This window comes from Prionailurus bengalensis, chromosome A2 (assembly GCF_016509475.1).
Source record: "Prionailurus bengalensis isolate Pbe53 chromosome A2, Fcat_Pben_1.1_paternal_pri, whole genome shotgun sequence".
Lineage (NCBI taxonomy): Eukaryota > Metazoa > Chordata > Mammalia > Carnivora > Felidae > Prionailurus > Prionailurus bengalensis.
The window spans coordinates 53,702,150-53,715,124 of record NC_057348.1 but is presented as its reverse complement, the minus strand read 5'-3'; the positions used below and the strand labels follow the sequence as shown (position 1 = coordinate 53,715,124).

Below are 12,975 nucleotides of genomic sequence, written 5' to 3'. Positions count from 1 at the left end.
TGCCATCTGTTACATTTATTTCAGAAGGTAAGAAAAAAGTGCCAGGACATAATACATCTAAAGACAAGCTAATACTGCTTTTAGCTGGTAACTGTGAGGCTCATGTAACCCAAAACCTTTGCTGGTACATCATTCCAGAACCCCAGGGCCCTTGGGAAATGCTGAAGAGTGCATGGCCCACTGCAGCATGTTCAGACGGTGTACATGAAGGAGGAAAATCTTTCATACAAGGCTTGTTTAAAGATGGTGCTTTTGGACATCCTTCTAGAGCTTTCGTTTATAAGTAGTATCTGTGTAGTCTTGTGGCTTTTCTACATCTTTACTGTAGCCTTTACATGAAGCCTTTACAGTTTAAGAGTTTACATGAAGGCACATTAGCAGATGATAAGCAGGTGATGTGGGTGCTCACAGGATGACAGAACTGTGATGAAGGATTCACAGAAGAGTTTTTACCATCAAGGCATATGATGCACTGACTGGGTATGGAGAGAAGTGTCACCACAAATGACAGATGAAATGGGGAAAAAAATAGCGCCTGAAATTTTTGCTGACTTTCAGGGTTTTAAAAAAGTGATGATGTTTGAAAGCCAAGTCTCTGACTTTGCTAAGGAGCCTGGTGAGAGCAAAGCGGGTAGTAAAAATGTTGAGCTACTAGTATCGCTAAGGTACAGCAAAAAGGCGTATTACTGAGAGGCTCTTTCAAATTGGTAATCATATTGGTCTGCATCCAAGGGAAAAAGAGGAGCTCCCTTATTTGAATGCCAAATCTTTAAAATGTAGATCATGCAGATCTAATGCTTCTGTTGCGAGAGCAGGATCATGATGTGAACAGAAGCACCATGTTCAAAAATGACGTCAGGTGGAATCTCAGGTCGCCGGAAGCTCCGAGACCACACGTCACAGGAATGCAAACATTCCAGCTCTCACCGTCCACTTCCGGGGTATGCAGTGTCAAAGAGAAGACTGCCATTGTCTTGAATTTGGACACTGGACGAATCTCACACACCTGTTTCCCTCAGCCTGTCACTGGTTTCCCTCCTGCTCATCTTCCCCTCCACCCCTGCTGCCCTGCAAAACCTTCACTGGTATGTAACCAATTTGAAAAAGGCTTCGTTTACTGAGTTTTACTAAATGCTAACTGCATTCATTATGTATCCTCATACATTATTTCACTACCTATTTTTATTTTACAAACAAGTTCACTGAAGCAAGATGCAATTTTTATCTAATACTGTATAATATTGTGATGTACTGGACACAAATGTGCCCATCAGTGAGCTGAGAGTTAATGATTAGGTGATGATGTTTTTGAAAGGCTTTATGATACAGAAATCCTGGACAGATAATAAGTGGATTTTCCAGGGTTGAGTAATTGGTTGAAGTTCTTAGAAAAGATGAGACACATCATTTTTTCCATTTAACATACTGGCACACAGAGTCTTATAATCCCCAAGTCTCCTTTCCGGCACACTCTCAGGAACACACTGGATGTGAGTAATGAGATGCATGCGTAGAAAAGAGTTTGGGAAACTGTACCGTGTCACATAAATGTAAACTACTGTCATTGTCAGGTAAAATCAGAGAGTAACAGAATTTCCCTGTAGCTGGAAGAGTCCTCTTGGAACTCATCTAGTCCAATGTGCTTACCGAATGGGTGAGGATGCGGGCCCACAGATGAGAAATTCAGGATCAGTCAGGGTCAGTGACTTACTCAAGAACAGAATCTGAAGGCCAGCAGAGGGCTCTTTGTTCTCCCCTGTGTCATTTTATCTTTTAAAATACTAATTGCTTTTTGGTGATGGGGGGGCCATGCCCTTTAGAACTTTTCAATTACTGGGCGATTATAGTAAGAGGACTTTTTACCTCACACAGAACTTGGCTTACTGTAGGACACTCAACAGTATTTGTTGGTAAATCAGAATTCTGAGGTTGAATTGTTAAAGTTCGTCTTGGTCACTTCTCTCTCGTGAAGAAACCCAACGGCTTAGAATCACCTCCTGCAACCAATCAAAATAAAAAGGTGACTGAAAGTTTCAACATCAGAAATGAAAGAACATGCTAGGTGTGTGACATCACAGTAACATTTCACAAAGAGTTGTCTGTATAATGATGACACCTGTTGCTATTCCTTGTTACTGAAACATCTGGAGAAAATGTGAAGGCTGGCAGTACACACCTTATACGCAAATACTACCTACCATAATCACACAAAGATTTTAAAAGCTAAATGTGCCTTGGCCTTGGTATCCCACTGGGACATTTCAGGAAAAGGAATCTGAAAGCTAGCACGAGAACCAAATCTGAGATGTATCCGGGTATGAATCTGGTGTATCCGGGCTGGCACTGAGAAGGGAGAAGTGGATCTGGGCTGGCATTTCAGGAACAGCTAACCTAGTGGGCACAGGCAAGACAAATTGGATGGATGAGGCGCTGAGGCCGGTGAAGCCGAATGGCGACTGGTGGGGCTGTAGAGGGACAAAGTGGTGTGAACAAGGAGATGGGGTGCAATGTTAGAGATGAAAGAGGATGAGGACGGCTGCATGTGGGGGAGGAGTCACAGGCAGACAGGCAGTTACTTGCAGAAATAGCGAGTAACCCTGGAGGACAGCATGATGAATGTGGCAGTCTTGCCAGAGAAAAACTCTCCAGGAAGACTGGGACCTGGGAGAGGCTTGGCTGGGCGGTCCCAGGCCGCCTGTGAGAGCAGTTTCAGCTGAATGGTGGGGATGGAAGCCAGATGACATTGCAGGTAAAGCAGCAGCAGGAGTTAAGGGGGACTGAGAACAGGCTCAGTGGGGAGAGGGCCTGCGGGGGCTTCCTGTCACCAAGGCAAGAGGTTTTCCTTTCTTTTCTTGGGACCACGTGTTCCAGAGGACACAATACAGTGGCTACGGTCTTTAGGATGCCATGAACTTGTCTCTGAGTTTACCTACCTGAACTTTGATTCGTTTCATACACTCTGGTGACTCCATCTCTTTGTCAGTCATGGTAGAGGGTTTAATCAAATAGCACAGCATAAGTTCCTATTGAGAAACAAAGAACAATCTCCACATCCCACACAATAATAATATAAATTTGGGTGCGTGATCAGGAAGTGCAGGCAGTCTCCATTCCCTCCCACTGAGTGCTCCTGGAAACTCACAAAGCACACCGGTTTCCTCCAGGAACACGAATGGGCCTGGGATCTAACTAAGGACCAGGCCCATACAATGGGTGTAAAAATACTAGAAGCAGTACAGATTTCCTACTTCTAAAAGATAAAGCTATTTTTTACAGGCTAAACCTAAGCAGCTTCACCTGCAGACAAGGCAGTTGCCCCCTGGCCTCTGCTGGGCCTTCTGGTGTCACCCCCCACAGCGCCTCCAGCAGCAGTGGGACAGACTCAGAGGGGCTCACAGTCTGTGTTTGGTTAGCAAGTTATTGAGTAACAGAGAACACACAAAGCTTTCATCCTTAGTAGTCCTGGGGTAAGATGAAATTTCCCTCCTATCTTGACGGGAGCAGGATATGGCAGAAGACAAGTCCGGCAGTCAGATGACTCTGGGTCTGAATCCCCATTCTGCATATAAGCTGCATGATCTTGGGTTTGTCCCTTAACATTTCTGACTCTGATTCCTCACTCTTAGGGATAAGGATACCAACAGGGTGGTGACAAACATGTACAGTGTTTAGCTATAAATACTAATATCCTTCCTCTCGCTTCAAGAGATCTGCTAGCTTTGAAAAGAAATCAATGTTTTGACTCCTTTGTGAATGTGTGTGAGTAACTTTTGAGCGTGTGTTGACGGCAGGCCCGGGAAGGGAGGCAATGCCCACCAACATCAGTCACTAGGGATCTTTGAAGCTCAATTCGTGGTGCTCAGTACCAGAGGGTAGGGGCAGCGAACACGAGAAGAGGTCAGCTTCTAGCCCCCCACCTTTTTAGAACTTCACTGGCAGGAACACTGTGAAGTTCCTACAGATGACTTTTATGATTCTACTACATTTAAGAAAAAAATCCAAGCATTTAAATGACTTGTGAATGCCAAAGCTGATGTCGTTACCTTGGAGACATTAACTGAAACTCTGCTCAAGGCAGCCAGTGACCTCCAGCTGAAAGGTCTGCGAAGAGAGCCCTCAAAATGGTCGTCGACTAATTCAATAATGACAGAATAACTGGAAGACACACAGAGGGCATTAAAAAGCATGAAATCAACCTCTTTAAAAAGAATAATGCTTGTTCTACCAAGAACAAAGATACAGAAAAAAAAACGTACATCGTCTCCTCCTAAATTCTCCTACAACGTTATTGGGAAAAATATTAATGAAAAACTCCTACTTTACATTACAAACTTTCAGGCTGATCTCAACAGTGACAAGGAGAGAACAGAAATACTTTACCCAACAAGAAAGCTGTGAATTCATTCAACTGTTTAGATACTCACTGATATAAAGATGAACAATTACTGCATAGATTAACTGAATGTGTAATACTAAAACATGTTATAACCTATTTATTACTATGTACATAGTACAACATTAGTGTATAAAGCACAGTTGCAGAGCATCTATTCCTAACAGGCCAAGAGAAACATGATTGTAATTGTTTCTGTGGCACAGGAGGTCACTGGAGGTCAGAAATTTCCCCCTGTCCTTTGAAGCCATTACCTTACTTAAAAAATCACCGCAGGGGCACCTGGGTGGCTCAGTTGGTTGAGCATCCGACTTCGGCTCAGGTCATGATCTCACGGTTCATGAGTTCGAGCCCCATGTTGGGCGTGCTGCTGTCAGCCTGTCAGCACAGAGCCCACTTTGGATCTTCTGTCCCCTTCTCTCTGCCCCTCCCCCACTTTACACTCTCACTCAAAAAATAAATAAAACATTAAAAAAAAAATCACTTCAAACCTTGCATGGTAAAATGGAGGGCCTTTTCGATACAACACTGCAAAGAAAAAGAAAGAAAATATATAACCCCTTAAAATCAAAATCTTACTGTATTATTGATGTTTTCTCTTCTTCAAAGAGCTATAAATACCCAATTATCTGTACATGGGTAATGTGCAAAATGTCCAGTGGTCTATTTTTAAAACCCAAACTGGTTTTTTTTTCCCCCTTGGAACAAAATGCAATTAATAAAGCAAATCTGTGGCCAGGACCCGAACATTCTCATCCCACCCTCACCCCACAAATGAAATCCAAACTGAAATACAAGTGATTTTTGTCTTGCCTCTTGTCTTACAATCTCCAGAGTGAGAATGTGAAATAATGTCACAACATGTGAAGTTCATATAACATTTTGTTATTAATTTCACATCAGTGCAATTCAAAGTGCCTGAGCTACTCTGGCTAGGTACAAGTTGACTTGAGTGTTGGTACTAGAGATGAGTAACCATACGTGCCACTTGAGGAGATTGGTCTGCCCTACTGATTTAACCTATGGAGCTCAAAAGCCAGTGCCCAAAAGAGCCTGGAGCAGGGACTCTGCCACGTGGACTCTGGAACTGTGCATGGAATCCTGCAGAGGCACACAGTCTGCGGTAGGGAGTAGCTATCTGTTCATCAAACCTATTTCTCCTCTCTTTCCAGGCACATGGCTAGACCCTATCTCTCAGTTTCCCAAGCAGAAAGCCTGGCCCATAAAACCCTTCCATGCACCAATTGTGTGCTTATTCCTTTTTGAAGGTGACCTTGAAAGCCATGTGGTGAAGGCCATGGAGCCACAAGGAAGCAACCTGGGCTCCTGAAGCCCCTTTGGGAGTCGATTGGCCCACCACTCAGAGTTACTGGTTTTGAATTTCACGTGCAATGAAATTGTTAGGCCTCTGAGATTTGGGGTTTATATGTAACTATAGCTATAAAAATTACCTTTACTAATACACAATTACATCTGTAAGCTTGTGGCCAGTGCAAATCAAAGCAGAAAAACTTTTTATCCATTGAAGAATTGATAGAATTTTCCTTTTTGGCTGTAACAGTACTGTAGCTAATCCCATTTCCCTAAGGCTCAGCAAGCTCAGAGCCAACTTTACAGCCTCAGTTAGTAACCCTGTAGGATCCTAGAGACAATACAGCAACCCTTCACCTAGAGTACATTTTCTAGGGTCACATTTCCTTTTTATTATTTTATTTCCTATTTAAAGTATATTTAAAGGATTTGGCAAGCAGCTCAAATTCACTGTGTAAGGGCACAAATTTAAGTAAATACCCCAACATACAATCCTCAATGTTTTGAGATGCAGTGGAAAGAAACCACGTACTGGAAAAAACTTGAATTCAGGAGTTTTGTTTCCTGTCCAGTCTCTGCCATTCTTGGAGGTGTGACTCGAAACAAGTTACTAATATCTCTGAGCCTCAGTGTCCAGAATTACAAAATGAAGAACAAGGGGAAATTGAGACCTTTTCTAGCCCTCAAATACCATTATTTATGATCAGGCACACATCTTGAATCTCATGTGCATCTGGAACACTGGAACATTCACAGCTCGAAAGCAGCTCTTACCTACAGGTTGGGTCACTTCAGATGACATGATGATCGTAGAGTTTAGAAGTTAAAAGCATGAACACTGACATCAGACAGACTCAAGTTCAAGTCTTAGCAGTATCAAGACGACATGATGACACCCTGTGTTTCAATTTCCTTATTATAAAAAACCTGGTGTAGTGACTGAATGTAGAGGCATTGACATGGTGGCTGGCATAAAGTAAGGGTTCAAAAGGTTACCTAGGATAGTAATTATAATGATGACAGCATATTCAGAGGGAAAAGTAAAATTGTTTTTACAAAAATGCCTCTCAAGCAGAAAGATGAAAACTTTGGAACTCTAAGAAATCCTGGGCATTCAAAAATAAAGTCTGAAAGAACGGGGAAATGAAGGGAAAGCTCCTTCTTTTAAGTGAACGTCAGAGATGGCATGTGGAAGGAACGACAGAATTAAAAAATGATGATTAGTGTAAGAAATTAATTCGGGCAACTGTTATAATTATCAGGGAACCAGATATGCACAGTCTCACCCTACATATTACTTGTTAATTACAAAAGGAAAAATGTAATTTTACAACAGACATCTGACAATGGTCACTTCGGCCACGTGATCATACAGTGGGACAGCCTGATGTTAAGTACCTCCTGATGGGGCACAATAAATACACAGAACACCCATGCATGCTGAAGAATGGTGAGATGGAGTCTAATGATGAGGAAACAATCGAACATATCTAGAATGTGGGATATCCTCTAGGAGTTTTCAAGAAAACTCAGTATCATGAAAAACCAACAAGGTAGAGAAACCGTTTTAGATTTAAAAAAGCTAAAGAGGCCGTAGTGGGGTGAATCGTGGCCCCCAAAAGGTACGTCTACATCTTAATCCCTGAATCTGTGAATGTGGCCTTGTTTGAAGAAGGTTCTTTGCAGAGACTGGAGTGATAAGCCAAGGGACGCCCGGTGCCACTAGAAACACTATGGACAAGGAACTGAGTTCCCCTACTGCCTCTGGAGAGAGAATGGTCCTGTGAATGTCTGGTCTCCAGAACTGTGAGAGAATAAGTTTATGCTGTTTTTCTAAAAAAAAAATTTTTTTAATGTTTATTTATTTTTGAGAGAGACAGACAGAGCGTGAGCAGGGGAGGGGCAGAGAGAGAGAGAGACACAGACACAGAATCCGAAGCAGGTTCCAGGCTCTGAGCCATCAGCACAGAGCCTGACGTGGGGCTCAAACCCATGAACTGCGAGATCATGACCTGAGCCAAAGTTGGACACTTAACCAACGAGCCACCCAGGTGCCCCAGTTTCTGTTGCTTTAAGCCCCCCACCCCAGTATGTGGTAATTTATTATGGCAGCCATAGCAAAATAAAAGAGAAACCTATAATACCAAATGTGATAAGTGAACTGTGACTAGAGCTGGTATTGAAAACAAAAACAGCCTCCCCCCGCACAGCCACAAGACACATTTTGGGGACAGCAGAAGAAAATTTAAATTTTCTGATACTTTGGTGATATTGAAAAATTCTAGGGGCGCCTGGGTGGCTCAGTTGGTTAAGCGTCCAACTTCGGCTCAGGTCATGATCTCATGGTTTGTGGGTTCAAGATCATGCTGACAGCTCAGAGCCTGGAGCCTGCTTCGAATTCGGTGTCTCCTTCTCTCTCAAAAATAAAATAAATGTTAAGAAAAATTAAAAAAGAAAGAAGAAAATTTCTAATTTCTGTTGGGTATAGTACGGTATTACCGTTATGTAGGAGAACGTCCCTATTCTTACGAGCTGCATGCAGAAATACTAAGGCTTATATGCGCAGATGTGGAAAATGTTAAAGTATTTAAAAAATTTGACTAGAAAAGAAGCCAAGAGAGTGGTTCAGGAAAGAACCAAAAAGGGAGACAGAAGAAGGTGCACCTCCTTGTTTCGTGAGGAGTACAGAGGAGCTGCTCTAAAGCCTCTCCTTGGCTCAGTCTCTAGGTGGGGCGCCATGCCCAGGACGGTTCCTCTGGGCTCTGGGAATCCTGTAAACTCTGTTGGCTTCTAACAGCTCCCGTCATTCCACTTGTCCTCTGACTTCTAATTTGCAGGCATCTGCGAAATCACATGACCGAACTTAGTCAATGCAAATCCAAAACTGGAGTGTATGGGAAGGAGGCTTGGGAGTAACTAGATCTTAAGTTACATCAACCAGTAGCTGCCTGCGTCAGAAAAAAACAAAAAATCTACACCTTGAGTTGGATTTTCGCTTTCTGGCTGGCAGAGAAGTACCACTCCGTGGTACACAGAGCTTGGACCCAGACAAAGCTAATCTCTGCACCTACTTGCTGTGGGACCCTTGGCAACTCCCTTGACCCTTTTAAACAGTAATTTCCTCGGTGCATTATAAAAGGAGGTGAATGCCACACGCCTCACAGGAGTATGAAGAGTAAATAAGACGAGGGAAGAAAAGCACCAAGGCAAGGTGCCCGGTTGCCATAAGTGCCAGCAGCTATGGGAGCTTCTGGGTGGGGAATATAAGGAAAGGCTCCCACTTGGTTTCTAGTCTAGTTTTCATCAGTGGGTGATCAAGGTCAAGTAGCTCAGCAGCTGCACTTGATTTGAGATCCATATCACTAGCTTGAGTACCACTCCTAGAATGAAATGTGATTGACAAGATTTATTCAAGGGAAGAGTTTCCCTGATAAGATGTGAATTTCATAAGGGCCCTTTGTCATGAGTCATTACCTCTGTAAACAGAAACAATGGTCAAGAGAGGATGTCCTGGGTTTAACCTGTCTTGGCAGTTCTAGGGTATGTGTGATTAGGTCATCAACCCTCAAAATAATATTGCTAAAAAACAGCAGCCACCGAGGAACTGTGCCCAGAGAAGAGGTAAAGTTTAGGAAACCGTGCCTCTTTTTAAATTGTGTGTGTGTTTTTTTTTTTTTTTTTTTGAGAGAGAGGGACACAGAGAGAGCAAGCGAGTGAGCATGTGTGCATGAGTGAGGGGGTGAGGGGCAGAGAGACAGAGAGAGAAGGCTAGATATCACAATTGTGAGATCATGACCTAGGCTGAAATCAAGAGTCAGATGCTTCAACAACAGAGCCACTCAGGCAACCCTACTTTTCCTTTTTCTTTTCTTCTTCTTCTTCTTCTTCTTTTTTTTTTTTTTTTTTTAAAGATTTTAAGTAATCTCTATACCCAATGCGGGGCTTGAACTCACATCCCCAAGATCAAGAGTCACATGCTCTCCCAACTGAGCCAGCCAGGCACCCCAGCAAGCTGTTCCTCTTATCCCAGGCTAGCACTGCTTGTGAACCTCTGCTAAAGCAGGAAATGTGAAGACACCCTTCATGTTGCTGCTGGGCCAGAGACCTGGTCTCAAATTATACAAGCAGCCTGAAGTTACACGATATGACCCAGCTGTGGCAAAGGCCTCTGGGGAGTTGGAAAATAGCAGTTGTTTCACTTCTTTTAAAAAAACATGTCCTTTCAACCATCCCCATAAGGCAGTTTTGGTTTTAAAATTACTCTTCATTCAAAAATATGGCTTAGTATTGAAAATACATGAGATAAGGTATGCTTAGAAGGCACTCAACATAGGCTCCTGTCCCCTGCAACTTTTTATTTTAGTTTTTATGAAGATGTTTTAAATGTGTGTGTGTGTGTGTGTGTGTGTGTGTACGTACGTTATGGTGTTATCCACGTTATATGATGAGCAAATGGAAACTCAGAGAGAAGTAATTTGCTTGAGGTCACACAGTAAAGAGGCAGAGCTGGCTCTGAACCCAAAGAGCTCTCTTTACTAGCCCCCTGCCACTTCTCAATGTGTCCCTGCAGACTTCTTGACTGGAAAGTTCTAATTCAAGTTTCACTCCTACAATGAAAAAGCTGAAGAAGACCTGCCAAGTGTTTACACTGAGTGGCTACTCTTACAGGAGTATGAAAAGGAGAACAGGGCAGGAAGCCAAGGAAGGAAAATGGGCACATAACTTATTTAAACATCGTGAACTGTGGCCAACACAATTACGTGGAAACCTAGCAAACTAATCTCAAGCTAATCCTGATCATTCGTGTGGTAACCCTGAGTTAGGATATCTGTACCTGAAATCCAGCCGTGGAACAAACAAAAGGAATCATTTATCTTAGAGGAATAGGAAATTCTTAACCTTTATTTTGGACTGCAGACACGTTCCCTCCCCGCTTGAGAATTTAGTGAAAGGTTCAGACTCTTGACCCATAAAAACACACCAATCTAAAACACAGTATTTTATATTGTGCTGGGGTTTCCTGAAGACTATCCTATGATTCCAGGTTAAGCACAGTTTAGAGCATTTAAAGATTTAAAAGAATGAATTGGCTTTCTTTGGGTATTTAAAAAGGCTCAAAGCATTTGGAAGGACCATATGACACAGGTCAAAAGACCTCAGGGGCCGTGACTTCTTAGAAGACCTTTCAAATATATTGACATTTTTTGTCTGAACCTCACAAGTAATTCTGAAAAGCATCCAGGAAGCACCCTCACTTGGGAGGTGAGGAAAATGAGTTTGAGGGACTTGGCAGTGACACTAGTGCTGGGCACGGACCCTAGGATTTATGCCCACTGACCCGGGCCTGTGGCTTTGGGAGCCACTTACACAACAACAACTCTAAATTTTTATCTGAAGGCTGTCCTATGCTCTAGAATCATCTATTTTACAGTATCTCCACTGGACTTACTTAATATATCTAAAATACGAATCCATGTATGTAAGCATTATCCCTGATTCCTCTTAAATGAAACTCCTACATCCATTCTGTCTGTAGGGTTGGTTGGGCTCAGCTTCCCTAACAAAGTCTATCTGCTTCCATTTTTGCCCCCTGCCCCCCATCCCACAGTCTACCAGTAACAGAGGAGACAGAGAGTTCTATTCATTTAAGTCACTCCTTTGCTCAAACTCTCCCAAGACTTCTAATCACCAGAATAACAACCGGGCCCCTACATAATCGGCCCAAGCTTAATTTGCAGACATCACCTCATGTAACTCTCCCCTGGGATCTCTAAGTACTAGACACACTACCTTTATGCTGTTCCTGAGACTTCCCTGTCTCAGGGCCTTTGTGCTTGCTGTTCACTCTGTGCCTACCATGTTCTTTGCTCTTCCCCTGGGATCTCTAAGTTCTAGACACCCTGTTTTTATGTTGTTCCTGAAACTGACTGAGCTCATTCCTGCCTCAAGGCCTTTGCACTTGCTGTTCACATTGGGCCTACCATGTATTTCCCCAGATTCTCAAGTAGCCTGTTCCCTACCGTGGTCACATTTTGTTTGTTTTGATCACATCTTTTCAGAGCCTTTTCCTAACTTTCCTGACTTTCTATCCCTCTACTATGTTTTATTTTTCTTAGTATTTAATAGTCCCTGAAATTAGATTATATATTTACTTGTTTGCTTATTGATCTCCCCAGCCAGAATGTACGCAGCTCCATCAAGGCAGCTCTGTGTTTGTCTCATTCACCTCTGTCTTCCTGGTACCTAACAAGACCTGACCCACAGAAGAGTCTCCATAATGATCTGTTGAATAAAGTGCTCATGTGGTCCAAAAGCCTTACTTTAAGATAAGAAGATGCAGTTTCTAAGGGCCTAGGCTCCAGAAAAAGCCCAGCTCCGTAAGTAACTGGTCCTGGAAACTATTAGGGGCAAATGACCCATTCTCTCACAACTGCAGTCTCTCTATCGGAAAAATTAGAATAATAAGAGTATCCTTTGCTGCTTTAGGGATTAAATGAGATAATGAATTTTAAAATGTTTGACACATAGTAGATGCTCAACAAATGGTAGCTGTGATTATTCTTCTAATTCTGTGATTATTCTCATTTGCTAGATGTGACAATGGAGGCCTAGAGGATGAGGGACTCCCCAAATCATAGGAGTGAGTGGCTAATGAGAGGAGGGGGCAGAGCTGTAAAACTCTCTTCTCAGATTACAGAGTGGTGAGAGAAAAAAACCTGAACACTTCGGCCTCCAGGCTTCTATCCTGGGCTTGCCCCTTAGACTTCCTTTCCACTCTTCCTGGACAAACCCTCCACTTCAATCCAAATATTCTTACCTAAGCCAGAAGGAAAGCATCATCTTAGAAAAAAATGAGCAACAGTACATATAACCAATTCAGTTTTCACCCCGGGATCTGCTGCGAACCTTGGTTCTCGCACCTACCGAGTCAAGAATTACTTACGTAAATCTGTCCCATACTTCAGTCCCACTTTGGGAACCCAGCCCTTGCTTCGGAAGTAATGGTATGCCATGTATGTAGTCCTGAATGTGGGCTGAACTATAGGGAAAGCTTTCCAGAGCTTCAGGATTGTTAAAGGCTCCTAATGTTAAAAAAAAAAAAAAAAAAAAAAAAAAAAGAGGGGCATGATTATGTATGTGTTCACTCATCATTCAGCCAGTGAACGGACATCTACACTAAGTGCGGAGCGGAAGCAGTGAACATGGTGCCCACAACAGAGGGACTTAACAGAAGATCTAGGCCCATGCTGTCCAGTATGGCAGCATCAGAT

At 42.8% G+C, this 12,975-nt stretch overlaps 1 protein-coding gene across 3 annotated transcripts in view; it reads right to left on the bottom strand.

The window, feature by feature from the left end:
• The window catches only part of TSEN2 (tRNA splicing endonuclease subunit 2), a 49,340-nt gene continuing 36,365 nt past the window's right edge, over positions 1-12,975 (bottom strand). For all 3 annotated transcript variants that reach the window (XM_043588151.1, XM_043588152.1, XM_043588153.1), the window contains 5 exons: positions 12,648-12,786; positions 4,885-4,921; positions 4,044-4,155; positions 2,934-3,023; positions 1-1,997 (listed from right to left, as the gene is read on the bottom strand). In XM_043588151.1, coding sequence (XP_043444086.1) covers positions 1,938-1,997; positions 2,934-3,023; positions 4,044-4,155; positions 4,885-4,921; positions 12,648-12,786 — 438 coding nt within the window. In that variant the 3' untranslated portion in view covers positions 1-1,937. The remainder of the gene's footprint in view (positions 1,998-2,933; positions 3,024-4,043; positions 4,156-4,884; positions 4,922-12,647; positions 12,787-12,975) is intronic.